The following is a 14235-nucleotide window of genomic DNA, read 5'->3' on the forward strand; positions in this document are numbered from 1 at the left end:
GATACATAACCGTATACCGTACATGTTCAAGATAAGAAACAATTTATAATACTTAGATGCAAGACAGAAGTCCTGAGGACACTATAAACTACATCATAAACTACATTCAAGTATTGATGGTATTCATTTTACATCTTTTAAGGTGTTTTTTTCTTGCAGTTAATTTGAAAACTGACAAGCAAAAATCCATTTTACATTATTTTTCAAATATCTTACCAAAGTAGTTTCTGAGGACTGCCAAGGATAATATATATATGGCCAGGCTGAATGCCTCAGCAATCACCATTAGGTAGTGCCAGGTGCGTACTGCTAGCGCCACCATCAACAACTCCGTGAGTATGAGGGAGGTAAATGTGATTGAAACTACATGTACAAAGTCCTCATCAAACAGCCACAGTGCACCATATATAATTATTCCACCTGAAAAAGAAAATTTTCTTGAAATGAAATATTTTATGATGTGAATGAAACATTTTAGGGGTACCAGATTAAAATTTATAAAACATCCAATATCAAAGCTATGATAAGCATAATCCAAAATGTGTTCTTAATCGTGTCCAAAACCTTAAATATAGTTTAAGAAAGTTTAGAACCTACCTTGGTAGACACTTATCAGCACCCACAGGAAGAATGTTTTAAATGAAAGTGACCTGCCCTGGAAACAAAATCAGAATTATATCAATTATGGTGAACTAATTACGATCAAGCCTAAATAAAAGGTTTCCCACTTCTAATGATGAAAAGAGAGACAGCTGTATGTGTTTGTTCACATAACTGGCCTATTTTACAATGTAATCACCCATTTTATAGTAAGATACATGTATAATTAAACAACTGAGGACATTATTGCTGTATGAGACAAGAGTTACATGATAAAGGAAAAATCAAGTTATCAGTTTGAAACCAGAGCAAAACTGGTCATATATATATATATGGTGACCCTGACCTTTGACCTAGTTAAACCAGAAAAAAATAAAATAAAATAAAAACCTTGTTGCATAAAGTAACCAAAATACAAAATAAATTTACAACAAAATTTTTCTCTAAATGGAATGCATATCCATTTCCTCAATGCTTGCCTTTGTTAATTCTTTATAAAGCTCTGGGTATGTTATGGCAATATCTGCAGACACATCTTTATCAAGCACCAGTGAAAACACAGGATACATGGTGTAGATGGTGGAGTACCTGAAACAAAGCATCACTAAATACATCTGTCATTTCTCATAAACCGTGTGTTAAAAATTGGAAGCTACTTAAGACAGTAAATTTGGTATTTATTTAGTATTATTATTGAGATCATTCAAACTGATACATGATGGCCTAGTTCATCATTTAACTATTCTATTCAAATAAGATAATAATTAACCCAAAATATGTTGGTCTGTATCACACTGGTATCTTATTAATGTTTTGATGAACATGGCTGCCATTTTATGCCTCCATTTGTATAGGTTTTACAGTAGGGAATCCCTTGGGACTTACCCAACCATGAGAAAGCCAGGAAATAAGGCTATAGAGGCAAAGTAGAACACAGAGGAAAAGACGGCCTGCATGGTACTGATGATGAGGCCTCGATGGATGACAAACTGACTTAGTGATGCTGAACGTTTGTAACTGTAACAGAGTCATACACACAAGTTAGGTAGTTCATTATTTTCAATTTTCTTGAAAACTTACAAAGTTAGATAAATTTCTGGAATTCATGGTTTGGAAATTGTTATTTCTATATTCTTGTATGTGCTTGGAAAGGAAGGACCAAGGAAAAAAAAATATATATACTGTATATGAAAAAATAAAACAAAAACCCAAGAGGCCCAAGGGCAAGTATTGCTCACCTGCTACTAAGGCAAATTGCAAGTTGATTTATGTCATCAATGTGTATGATAAGATGAATACCTCCTCATTTCAATATGAGGGTAGGTTTAGTGTATTTTTATTTTGATATTTTGATTTATTGTATAGTCCTTCATCCCAGCCTGCTCCTGGTCCATATAATAAACCCAGCTCTCTTGCTTATTCAAGTAAAAATATTATACACATAGGAGCCCTGTGACCTTGAATGAATGTAGCCGTTTATCCCCGCATGCTTTATACACAATATCAGGTCTCTAGGTCTCTTGGTTATTGAAAAGTTGTTTAAAGATGCATAGCATATTTGACCATTATGATCTTGAATGCAGGTCAATGTCTTTCATTTGAACAAATGTAGTCCTTTACCCCAGCATTCTAAAGACCCAGTTTTTAAAATCGAAAGTATGGCAATAAGGGCAAATTAGAAAAAAACTTAATTAAAAGTCAAGTGTCATATGTGTTACATCTCAGCAGAAAATACACGGTAGTTATTAAAATCTCAGTAAGAAGTTATGATATCAACAAGTTTGCTCACCTATTTCTACCATGGATCATTAATAATCTGCCGATGTGTGAAAACTGTGTAACAGAAAAATCAGCTGCCAAGGATGCTTGTTTGCCCTCCTACAATCCAAAAAAGACAAGATTAGAAAGAGCCAGTCTCATTATTTAGCCTTTTATTTCTTATACATTACAGTACTTGGTAAACTCTTTAAAAACATTTCCTGTAGGTTCTTTCATGGGCGATTCCTACCTTGACTTGTGACGGATTGCTTTCATTGATGGTTCCTACCTTGACTTATAACAGAATAAATTACATTGGTGGTTCTCACCTTGACTTATGACATAATTTATTTCATTGATGGTTCTTACCTTGACTTGTTACAGAAGTAATTGCACTGGTGGTTCTTACCTTGACTTGTGATAGATGTGATTTATTGATGGTTCTTAGCTTGACTTGTTACATAGATTTAATTTCATTAGTGGTTCTTACCTTGCCTTATGAAATACATGTATGTGCTTTATTGATGGTTCTTACCTTGACTTGTTACATACAGATCTAATTTCAATGATGGTTCTTACCTTGCCAACAATTCCTATACCAGCATTAGCTGCCTGAATCATGCTGACATCATTCCCACCATCTCCTACAAAACATTGAGACAAGAAAACCTCAGAAACTTGAACATTCCTCTACTGCAAACATACCAGTACCACAAAAATATGTTTGAGATTGTAGTTTGTGAATGTATGAACTCAAAAGAATTTCAGGGGAAATATCCACGGCTAAAGGGAAATCCCCCTAGTCTGAGCTAGTAAGGTGACCTTATACTCTCTACTTTTACAAATGTATGTTTGGATGAGCATCCATTTGGCAACATAATAGTTTCAACTTAACACTCACCTATTGCACATGTGCGCTTGCCAGTGTGAACCTGGAGAAGCTTGACTATGTCTGCCTTCTGTGTTGGTGAACAGCGACACACCACCACACATGGACATTGACATGCAAGTTCTACAAACTCATGTTCGTAGTATTTCAGACACACCTGTAAAATCACAATTATCAACTCTGTATTGATTCAAATATAACAAGCAAAATAAGTTTCCTATTTTGAATGTTCTGTCTCTACATGCACAATTATTAATATCTTTGTTTGAAAGCAGTTCTTAGATTATGGGGTTACATTCCTGACATTAGATCCTTGTGTAACCAATCTCTGTTCTCTGAACTGAATTGATTTACTCACCTGCAGTGAATTCCCAGTTATAACTAGAACAGCATCTTGTTTTCTACGAAGAGCATTAAGCTCCAGATGGGCCTCTGTCCGTCCATTTACGACACCAAACGTGTGAATATCCTGTATTCGAGACACAAGTTTGGAACTCTTGGAAATACAAATAGCTGTCTCCAGCTTGTCTCCCGTCAACATCCACACCTGGTACAATCATAAAGAAAACACACTTTGTCAAAAGATTTTAATTCAATTAAATTTCGGATCAGAAATACCCCCAGCCACCATGCTAGCATGTCTATGGCAACCTTAGTACAAATGACTACATTAGTATTTGTATATACACAATGTAATAGGATACACAAAAGCATATTTGTAGATTATCTTGACACTAAAAATACTGAAAAATACTCAAGCATACTGTAACAGAAAACCATTTTATCTGACTATGTCAGCTTACCAGTTAACAACATGTGACCACCAAGATAATCAATTAGTCTTAAACAAACAATCTTAGTTCTATCATTCCAACTGCTATTTGAGAAGTTATTGACAACAAGTGAAACTGTACATCATCGGATTACAGAATTCCACACAAACCTTCAGTATATTTCTTTATTACTCAGCAATGCAATGTTTAAAGAGAATATATTTGATGTTGTGTCTACCCAAAATAAAAATTTGTTGGCGACTTACTTTGATTCCAGCATTTTTCAGGAGCTCCAGTGTAGGCCTAACCCCCTCCTGAAGTTTATCCTCCACCCCGGTCAGACTCAAAAGGTCCATGTCGCGCTCCAGGCTTTCAATCACGGCCTGGACCTTGACGTTCCGGTCTTGGATACTCATCTTCGCCTGGTGATACCGCGTCTGTTGAACATGGAGGCATTGATGTAATATGCTACATATATTCTTTTGACACATTCTTCCATCAATTAGAAGATAATGAATTTTTCATCAAAAGCAAATTGAAGACAAGAAGCATTTTTTACATAATGGATCACAGAAATGAAAGTAGTAGTTATACCAATATATAGTACAGAAGGCTAGTGAATAAATACATGCATGGATAAGCTTTTCATATATCATTTCAAATGACTATTGGTTTTTGTTGTTGTTTTTTTTAAATTGAAATCAATGTGAATTTATAAAAGAAAACGTAGCTCAATATCTCCCATCAGTTACATAATTTACCTCAAACTCTTGGTACTGTTCTTCGGTGAGGATTTTTTTAGCTACCACCAGGGTCCTCAACCCCTCACGAGCCATGTTTCCACACTGTTAAAATATATCTAACTGATTAGGAAGGAGACAATAACCTTCACAAGGTTATTCACATATTTTACCCAAAATGATTGATACATGTAGTAATAAAAAAATAAGAATCCATTTGTGAATAGTTTTCTATATACATGTATTACACTTTATCTAGATAGCATTTCACTTGTGGTCCTCGTCGAATATCATCAATGCTGAAAGTAATTAAACTCAAAGGATCCTTGACCATCAGAACATTATTATCCAGGAACATATATTCAATTTTAGATACCCTCACTTTAAATTATCAAAATTTTGATATCAAAGAGAGAAATCCTCACCTTTGAGCATTAAGATTAAACAGGCTTGAATCAATCAATATTCCAGAATTAACAAAATATCAACTTTGACTTGTTATACTCAGCTAATTCCTTCATAAATCAAGCCTTGAATCTATGGAGCTGTTCCTATAAAATGTCTCTTTACACTGACCTCTTCATCTAACCAGTCATTATACTGTACGATAGTCTGCATCACCACGTCTGCTCCCTTCATGTAGAAAATTATCTCACCTGTTGCTTCCTCCTATGACAAATAGAAATTGTGTAAACATCTCAAGACAAATATCAATTGGGGCTTTCTACATGTTTCTTTGCTCTGACGCAACTTTATTATGTGTAAGCAAGTTTGCTCAGATTAAATCAACCACTCAAAACACCAGACAAATGAATCTGGTAGTAACCTATCAGGAACTCTTCTGAATGGCCTAGTCAATGATTAAAAACAACCTTTGATAAACTTTAAGCTCAACCTTTTTATCTATTAATAATTAGATTCAATATCATATGTCACATTTTCATTTCAAAAAAATTAAATTAAGACAGCAACTAAAATTAAGACAGCTTTATGATGATAAACTGTCAATGTCATAGTTGATTAACAAAACATTATATATCCATACCTTGACAATAATTCCCATGCGTTTGGTTTCTGAGGTGAAGGGAAATATTTGCAGTATCTGGTAACTAATAATAGAGCCATTTGGAGCACGGAGCTGCATACTGTTCAAGTTCCGCTTCAGCAGTGCAAGACCTACACTCTCAGTCCATGCCACTAGGGCAACCTGGTGGACAAACAAAAATGAAAGAAATTTAACTACACTGTAAAACAAGTTACGTGTATATTATACATGAACTTTATTTTACAACTTACGAAACAATATAAAGCAACTTATATTAATTAACGCTAGTTGGCCTGGATAGAAGCGTAGAAGGGTTCTTACTGTTAGAAGAAACCCGAGTACCTAGGTAAAACCCATGTCGTTGGACAGGTGACCCCAATACCTCGTCACATCCAATCTGTGTGTGGAACCCTGGATTAGGTATACTGTGTATTTATGTTGGAGGAAAGATATGAGGTTGAAATAAATCATTGACTGAATGTACTATAAAATGCCTGTTTAGTGATAATCTAGTCTCCATACTGAGCACTAAAGTAAAGGTCTGGTACACAACTTTCTATTACAAAGTACACAACAAACTCTGACCTCACCAGGACTAGAGGCCTGGTACACAGGTTGCTATTACAAATGCACATTAAACTCTTACCTCATAAGGACTAAAACCCTGGTACACAACTTTCTATTACAAAGTACACAACAACCTTTACCTCATCAGGACTAGAGGCCTGGTAGACGACTTTCTGTTGACTCTGCTGATCTGCCTCAGTCTCTGAACTTGTATCCATGCTGCCTTCATTTTCAAACACTGGGGTGACATTGTGACACAAAGCAATGGCCTTGACCGCTTCAAACGTCCTGGTGACCACTGTCCTCCTGACTGGACCTGATCGTGTTGGTGTAGTTGTGGGACCTAGAAATGGCTGCTGTGATGACTGCTGCTGTTGTTGCTGGTTAAATGTTGTGCGGAGGTGTGCCATCACCTGTCATCATAACAAGAACCAGCTGGTGAGCTTGATTTTTACTTGTGTCTTTTTTTTCAATCTTTTGTATGTATCAGAAGAAATTACCAAGTGGTTACTCTCAGAAAACTATTTATTTTTCCTAGCATTATTATATTATATTTCCACAACAAATGAAGTGATATGATCAAATGTAAAATCATAGCATGATCTAAAGACATACATTGCTGTAATTGATAAGAAATATTACCTTTACAAATTTTAAGGTATATACGTGTAAGTGAAATAGGAATACATAGACCACAAACAATATATACCTCGTCCATGGTGTCTGGTGTGTATGCTACTGTTCCAAGATGGAGTTTCTTAAAAATCTGGAAATGTCACAACATAGATTAACAAATGTACATATCCTTGTATATTGAAATTCATTTAAGCATTGATGTCATTCTTTTTTAGTTTCATCGGGGTATGAAACTAAAAAGTAATTGACATCAACGCTTATAATTAATTTTTGAAAATGATTTTCTAATTTAAAATACGTTTTATACACAATTTTACTGGTTTAAAATGAGATTCTTTTTCTCAGAATTCTCGGAATTTCTTTCATAGAAGAATAAAAAGAATTTTTCGACCAATCACATTTGAGTATTTAGCATGAAAACAAAGAAAAATTAACTATTCTAATTTGAAACACATTACATCACTTCATTGTTACTTTTTGTTACTGAAGTAACAGAATTCATGAGTCACTTGATTATAAATTATCATTCTACTCTGAATGTCTGTGTGATATAACCATTGATGCTTACATTCCTTAATCTATTTCTTTATATATATATATACTTCACTGTCTATGATATTTACTTTATTAACTGTATTCACTTTACTCTGTATATATGTGGTACCTTTGGAGAGGACTTATATAGGCTTGCCTGTTGTCCAATCGATTTGTTTTTATAGCAATAAAATTTGTTGAAATGAAATGAGTCACTCCACAGTTTCCTTATACATTTATTATGTAATTCTTCGCTACATATGTGTAGATAAAAGCTTTTTTTCCAACTAATAATTTTTGTCATTCTTGATACATTAAACATTAACCAGCTAATTGTGAAATAATCTTGTTTTGTTTACAAACAGAAAATGGATGACAACACCATTCCAATAAAACATACAGGACCCCTACAATCAAGGGAAGCACTAATTACCATTTCGTTCTGTGTGAGGGTGCCTGTTTTGTCTGATAATAGGTAACTGATCCTCCCGAGCTCCTCCGGTATGGTGGTTGTACGGACAATAGTCTCTGGTATTAATTTGTCTCGCTGGATGAACCAGGAATAAGCAGCTTTACCCATGTCCAGATTCACACGTAAACTGTGAAAGGAATTATGGTAGACACATTAGGGGAAACATTGACATCATCTGGTTGATATGTCAGGACATCAAACGATTGAAAATTCAGCCTCTGATGGGGTCATACAATAAAACAAATTAGATGATTTTCTAAATGATCGAGAAATGAGACTATGCTGGGTTCCTGAGATCATATTCGGAAATTCAGTTTTTGTATAAAAACTCCTCTATTTCATGGCACTTTAATAACAAAACAATTGTAGTTTAAGAATCTATTACCATGCATCCCTTAGTTTGCTCTGGGTTGAGAACTTGCTATACAATCATGGTACAATTGTGTGCATTCATTAAATGTTTTAATTACCTGATAGGAATGATGTAAGAAAAGAGGAGAATGAACCTAAACAGATATCTGTACCATGGTCCCACGAACCCCTGAAAACACAAATCATAACAACTTAATATATAAATCTCTGTACCATGGTCCCACAAACCCCTGAAAACACAAATCATAACAACTTTATATAATAATCTTTGTACCATGGTCCCACAAACCCCTGAAAACACAAATCATAACATCATAACAACTTTATATAATAATCTTCGTACCATGGTCCCACGAACCTCTGAAAGCACAAATCAGAATATATAATTATAATGAAAAAATATAATCATATAATATCAAAGGCATGAGAGTAGGTTTTAACCTTGAGAACAGAACGACAATAATAACTAACCTTGAGGCAGATCATAACAACAGACAGTGCCACTACAGCAAAGAAGAGGACTTTGGTCAGAGTGTTGATTTCAAGATCCAGGAGGCCGACCTGTTGGTTCAAATGAAACTTATAGTATATCTTTACCAAGCAAACAATTTTTTTTTTTTTTTTCCAAATTCCATAGTCATGTTCAGGGATTGAAATGGGCAATTACAAGTTGTTTTTATCTAATTTACTGTATACTCTTAGACTGTTTGTTTTGATTTCTTCAATTAATTTCTTGTACATAGTCCTACACATATAACCTGCATGGTTAGATGAAATCTAGACCAGAATTAATATCAACAAGTATGAATAACCCTAAAAACAAGATGTCTGACCTTGGAATGACCTTAAACAGAAGATGCCTGACCTTGGAATGACCTTAAACAGAAGATGCCTGACCTTGTTCTGAGGTTTTGAAGTATTCATCACACTGCGGGTCTCACTACCAGTGTATATAACCACACCCAATGCTGTGCCTGATGCCACCACAGTGTTGGACCACAGGACATTCTCCACACTCAGCGAGTCCTCCTCACCCATGGTGTCTGGCTCTGTCTGTAAAGATCAAAGGTATTTAGTATAATAAATAGATCAAGGGTGAATGTAAAATTAAGGGGAAGGTAATTCACTGTAACAAAAATAAGATCAATAGGTGTAGTTTTTTTTAAATTTTAAATTGGTTCCTGTACTTCTGACCAAGTAAAAGTTTTAGTAGTAATTACAACCAACTGACCCGTCTGAAGGTTCCTACAAAGGTGTGTATATCCTTCTGTGGGGCCTCAGCATACACCTGGGCCTTAATGTCCAGAATATCCTACAACAGTAAAGATAGAAAACAGGTAGCATCATATTCAACCTAGAAATCATACAAAATCATACAAAACTAACACAAGTAACGAAAAGGCTGAGGAGCATACAAGTCCCATACCACACAACATACAAGGACCCTACCACACAACATACAAGTCACCTACCACACAACATACAAGTCCCCTACCACACAACATACAAGTCCCTTACCACACAACATACAAGTCCCCTACCACACAACATACAAGTCACCTACCACACAACATACAAGTCCCCTACCACACAACATACAAGTCACCTACCACACAACATACAAGTCCCCTACCACACAACATACAAGTCACCTACCACACAACATACAAGTCACCTACCACACAACATACAGTCCCTTACTACATAACATACATGTTCTCTACCACACAACATACAAGTCCCCTACCACACAACATACAAGTCACCTACCACACAACATACAAGTCCCCTACCACACAACATACATGTCCCCTACTACACAACATACATGTCCCCTACCACACAACATACAAGTCACCTACCACACAACATACAAGTCCCCTACCACACAACATACAAGTCCTCTACCACACAACATACATGTCCCCTACCACACAACATACAAGTCCCCTACCACACAACATACAAGTCCCCTACCACACAACATACAAGTCCCCTACCACACAACATACAAGTCCCCTACCACACTACATACAAGTCCCCTACCACACAACATACAAGTCCCCTACCACACAACATACAAGTCCCCTACCACACAACATACAAGTCCCCTACCACACAACATACAAGTCACCTACCACACAACAAACAAGTCACCTACCACACAACATACAAGTCCCCTACCACACAACATACAAGTCCCCTACCACACAACATACAAGTCCCCTACCACACAACATACAAGTCCCCTACCACACAACATACAAGTCCCCTACCACACAACATACAAGTCCCCTACCACACAACATACAAGTCCCCTACCACACAACATACAAGTCCCCTACCACACAACATACAAGTCCCCTACCACACAACATACATGTCCCCTACCACACAACATACAAGTCCCCTACCACACAACATACAAGTCCCCTACCACACAACATACAAGTCCTCTACCACACAGCATACAAGTCACCTACTACATAACATACGAGTCCTCTACCACACAACATACAAGTCACCTACCACACAACATACATGTCCCCTACCACACAACATACCAGTCCCCTACCACACAATATACATGTCCCCTACCACACAATATACAAGTCCCCTACCACACAACATACCAGTCACCTACCACACAACATACAAGTCACCTACCACACAATATACATGTCCCCTGCCACACAACATACAAGTCCCCTACCACACAACATACAAGTCCCCTACCACACAACATACAAGTCCCCTACCACACAACATACATGTCCCCTACCACACAACATACATGTCCCCTACCACACAACATACAAATCCCCTACCACACAGCATACAAGTCCCCTACCACACAACATACAAGTCCCCTACCACACAGCATACATATCCCCTACCATTCAACATACAAGTCCTCTACCACACAACATACATGTCCCCTACCACACAACATACAAGTCCCCTACCACACAATATACATGTCCCCTACCACACAACATACAAGTCCCCTACCACACAACATACAAGTCCCCTACCACACAACATACAAGTCCCCTACCACACAACATACAAGTCCCCTACCACACAACATACAAGTCCCCTACCACAACAACATACAAGTCCCCTACCACACAACATACATGTCCCCTACCACACAACATACAAGTCCCATACTACACAACATACATGTCCCCTACCACACAACATACAAGTCCCCTACCACACAACATACATGTCCCCTACCACACAACATACATGTCCCCTACCACACAACATACAAGTCCCCTACCACACAACATACATGTCTCCTACCACACAACATACAAGTCCCCTACCACACAACATACAAGTCCCCTACAACACAACATACAAGTCCCCTACCACACAACATGTCCCCTACACACAGCATACATGTCCCCTACCACACAACATACATGTCCCTACCACACAACATACAAGTCCCCTACCACACAACATACAAGTCCCCTACCACACAACATACATGTCCCCTACCACACAACATACATGTCCCCTACCACACAGCATACATGTCCCCTACTACACAACATACAAGTCCCCTACCACACAACATACACATCCCCTACTACACAACATACAAGTCCCTTACCACATAACATTCAAGTCCCCTACCACACAACATACAAGTCACCTACCACACAACATACAAGTCCCCTACTACATAACATACACGTCCCCTACCACACAACATACATGTCCCCTACCACACAACATACAAGTCACCTACCACACAACATACAAGTCCCTTACCACACAACATACAAGTCCCCTACCACACAACATACAAGTCCCCTACCACACAACATACAAGTCACGTACCACACAACATACAAGTCCCCTACCACACAACATACATGTCCCCTACCACACAACATACACGTCCCCTACCACACAACATACAAGTCCCATACCACACAACATACAAGTCCCCTACCACACAACATACAAGTCCCCTACCACACAACATACAAGTCCTACATACAAGTCCCTTACCACACAACATACAAGTCCCCTACCACACAACATACAAGTCCCCTACCACACAACATACAAGTCCCCTACCACACAACATACAAGTCCCCTACCACACAACATACATGTCCCCTACCACACAGCATACAAGTCCCCTACCACACAGCATACAAGTCCCCTACCACACAACATACAAGTCCCCTACCACACAACATACATGTTCCCTACCACATAACATACAAGTCCCTTACCACACAACATACAAGCCCCCTACCACACAACATAAATGTCCCCTACCACACAACATACAAGTCCCTTACTACACAACATAAAAGTCACGTACCACACAACATACAAGTCCCCTACCACACAACATACACGTCCCCTACCACACAACATACAAGTCCCCTACCACACAACATACAAGTCCCTACCACACAACATACAAGTCCCCTACCACACAACATACATGTCCCCTACCACACAACATACAAGTCACCTACCACACAACATACAAGTCCCCTACCACACAGCATACATGTCCCCTACCACATAACATACAAGTCCCCTACCACACAACATACAAGTCCCCTACCACACAGCATACAAGTCCCCTACCACACAACATACATGTCCCCTACCACACAACATACATGTCCCCTACCACACAACATACATGTCCCCTACCACACAACATACATGTCCCCTACCACATAACATACAAGTCCCTACCACACAACATACAAGTCCTCTACCACACAGCATACAAGTCCCCTACCACATTAGACATAAGGCTCTGTGTGTTCTGCACCGCCAGTCTGAGTTTCCAATCTGTTTCTCCATCAAGTTGGTCAGTTCTGATGAAACATGCTCCTCCAGGCTCTGTTGTCCGCACGAAAATCATGTCTGCTGGTACACGTTGGTCCTGTGATAAAGGCCAAAGTTAATATTTGAATTTTAAAATTTAAAAAAATTACAAGGGAAAGTCTGAGGTTCTGGCTTGACATTAATCATTTTAAAAACAACGAAAAGTTCCATTTTCATTACAGAACAAAACGGAAAATCGTGAATGATGTATGAAATAGCCAATGTCATTCTGAATCGTGGAGTGTTCTCATCCTTGGCCTGGATACCAAACAGTAATAAAGTTTGTTTTAATTTGAAAATCGGTATGAAATCTCACTATTTTAAAAGGGAGGCATAATGTGAACATATCAAAAAAGAACAAAAGTTTGGAAACTGTCTGTTTGGAGATCTGTCAGAGACATACCTTTTCTACAGCAATAAGGTCACCCACTCTTATATCCGAGCTGGGGATGACGCCAAAACCATCCCTGTTTAGTTTGCTGTACTTCTGTGAGTTGGCCTCTTTGTCCCTACGATACCTTCTGTAGTCATCTAAAGCCTCCCGACACATGGTCACAAACAACACAAAGCCCTGACAATGTATAGAACATTTCAGTTAGATATCAAAAACATGTACCAGTGTTAACGGAGACTCGGTCAGTATTATATGAGTAGTTAACATTGAAAGAATAAATAATAGATAGCCGGTCTTTATTTCTGGTATAAATATTGACCATACATACCAGTGGTCCCCAGTAAGTATATAGGTAGCCAATTTTTATTTCTGGTATAAACTGTGACGATGCCATCACCAGGAAATACAAGTTCAGGAAAAACTTGAACTGCTCAAACAGCACCTACAATTAAACAATTGTGTTTAGCCTAAAACAAATATGTATTTTCATCCTACAGTGTCGGTGGTCAGTTTCATAATTATGCAGTTATTCAAACATTCTCATCTTTACAAAACTCCTTGAATCAGATTATCATTC

At 37.8% G+C, this 14235-nt stretch overlaps 1 protein-coding gene across 3 annotated transcripts in view; it reads right to left on the reverse strand.

Annotated features, from left to right (window-relative positions):
- Positions 1–14235, reverse strand: part of LOC117337045 (probable phospholipid-transporting ATPase IIB) — a 42711-nt gene that overhangs the window by 5927 nt on the left and 22549 nt on the right. For all 3 annotated transcript variants that reach the window (XM_033897812.1, XM_033897813.1, XM_033897814.1), the window contains 22 exons: positions 13987–14100; positions 13668–13835; positions 13176–13322; positions 9618–9698; positions 9284–9439; positions 8858–8947; positions 8485–8555; positions 7976–8141; positions 7082–7138; positions 6513–6785; positions 5806–5967; positions 5337–5429; positions 4782–4865; positions 4287–4457; positions 3606–3794; positions 3260–3404; positions 2938–3002; positions 2390–2478; positions 1486–1617; positions 1080–1188; positions 598–655; positions 217–420 (listed from right to left, as the gene is read on the reverse strand). In XM_033897812.1, the coding sequence (XP_033753703.1) occupies positions 217–420; positions 598–655; positions 1080–1188; positions 1486–1617; positions 2390–2478; positions 2938–3002; positions 3260–3404; positions 3606–3794; positions 4287–4457; positions 4782–4865; positions 5337–5429; positions 5806–5967; positions 6513–6785; positions 7082–7138; positions 7976–8141; positions 8485–8555; positions 8858–8947; positions 9284–9439; positions 9618–9698; positions 13176–13322; positions 13668–13835; positions 13987–14100 (2824 nt within the window). The remainder of the gene's footprint in view (positions 1–216; positions 421–597; positions 656–1079; positions 1189–1485; positions 1618–2389; positions 2479–2937; positions 3003–3259; positions 3405–3605; positions 3795–4286; positions 4458–4781; positions 4866–5336; positions 5430–5805; positions 5968–6512; positions 6786–7081; positions 7139–7975; positions 8142–8484; positions 8556–8857; positions 8948–9283; positions 9440–9617; positions 9699–13175; positions 13323–13667; positions 13836–13986; positions 14101–14235) is intronic.

This window comes from Pecten maximus, chromosome 11 (assembly GCF_902652985.1).
Source record: "Pecten maximus chromosome 11, xPecMax1.1, whole genome shotgun sequence".
In the NCBI taxonomy this organism is placed as follows: Eukaryota; Metazoa; Mollusca; class Bivalvia; order Pectinida; family Pectinidae; genus Pecten; species Pecten maximus.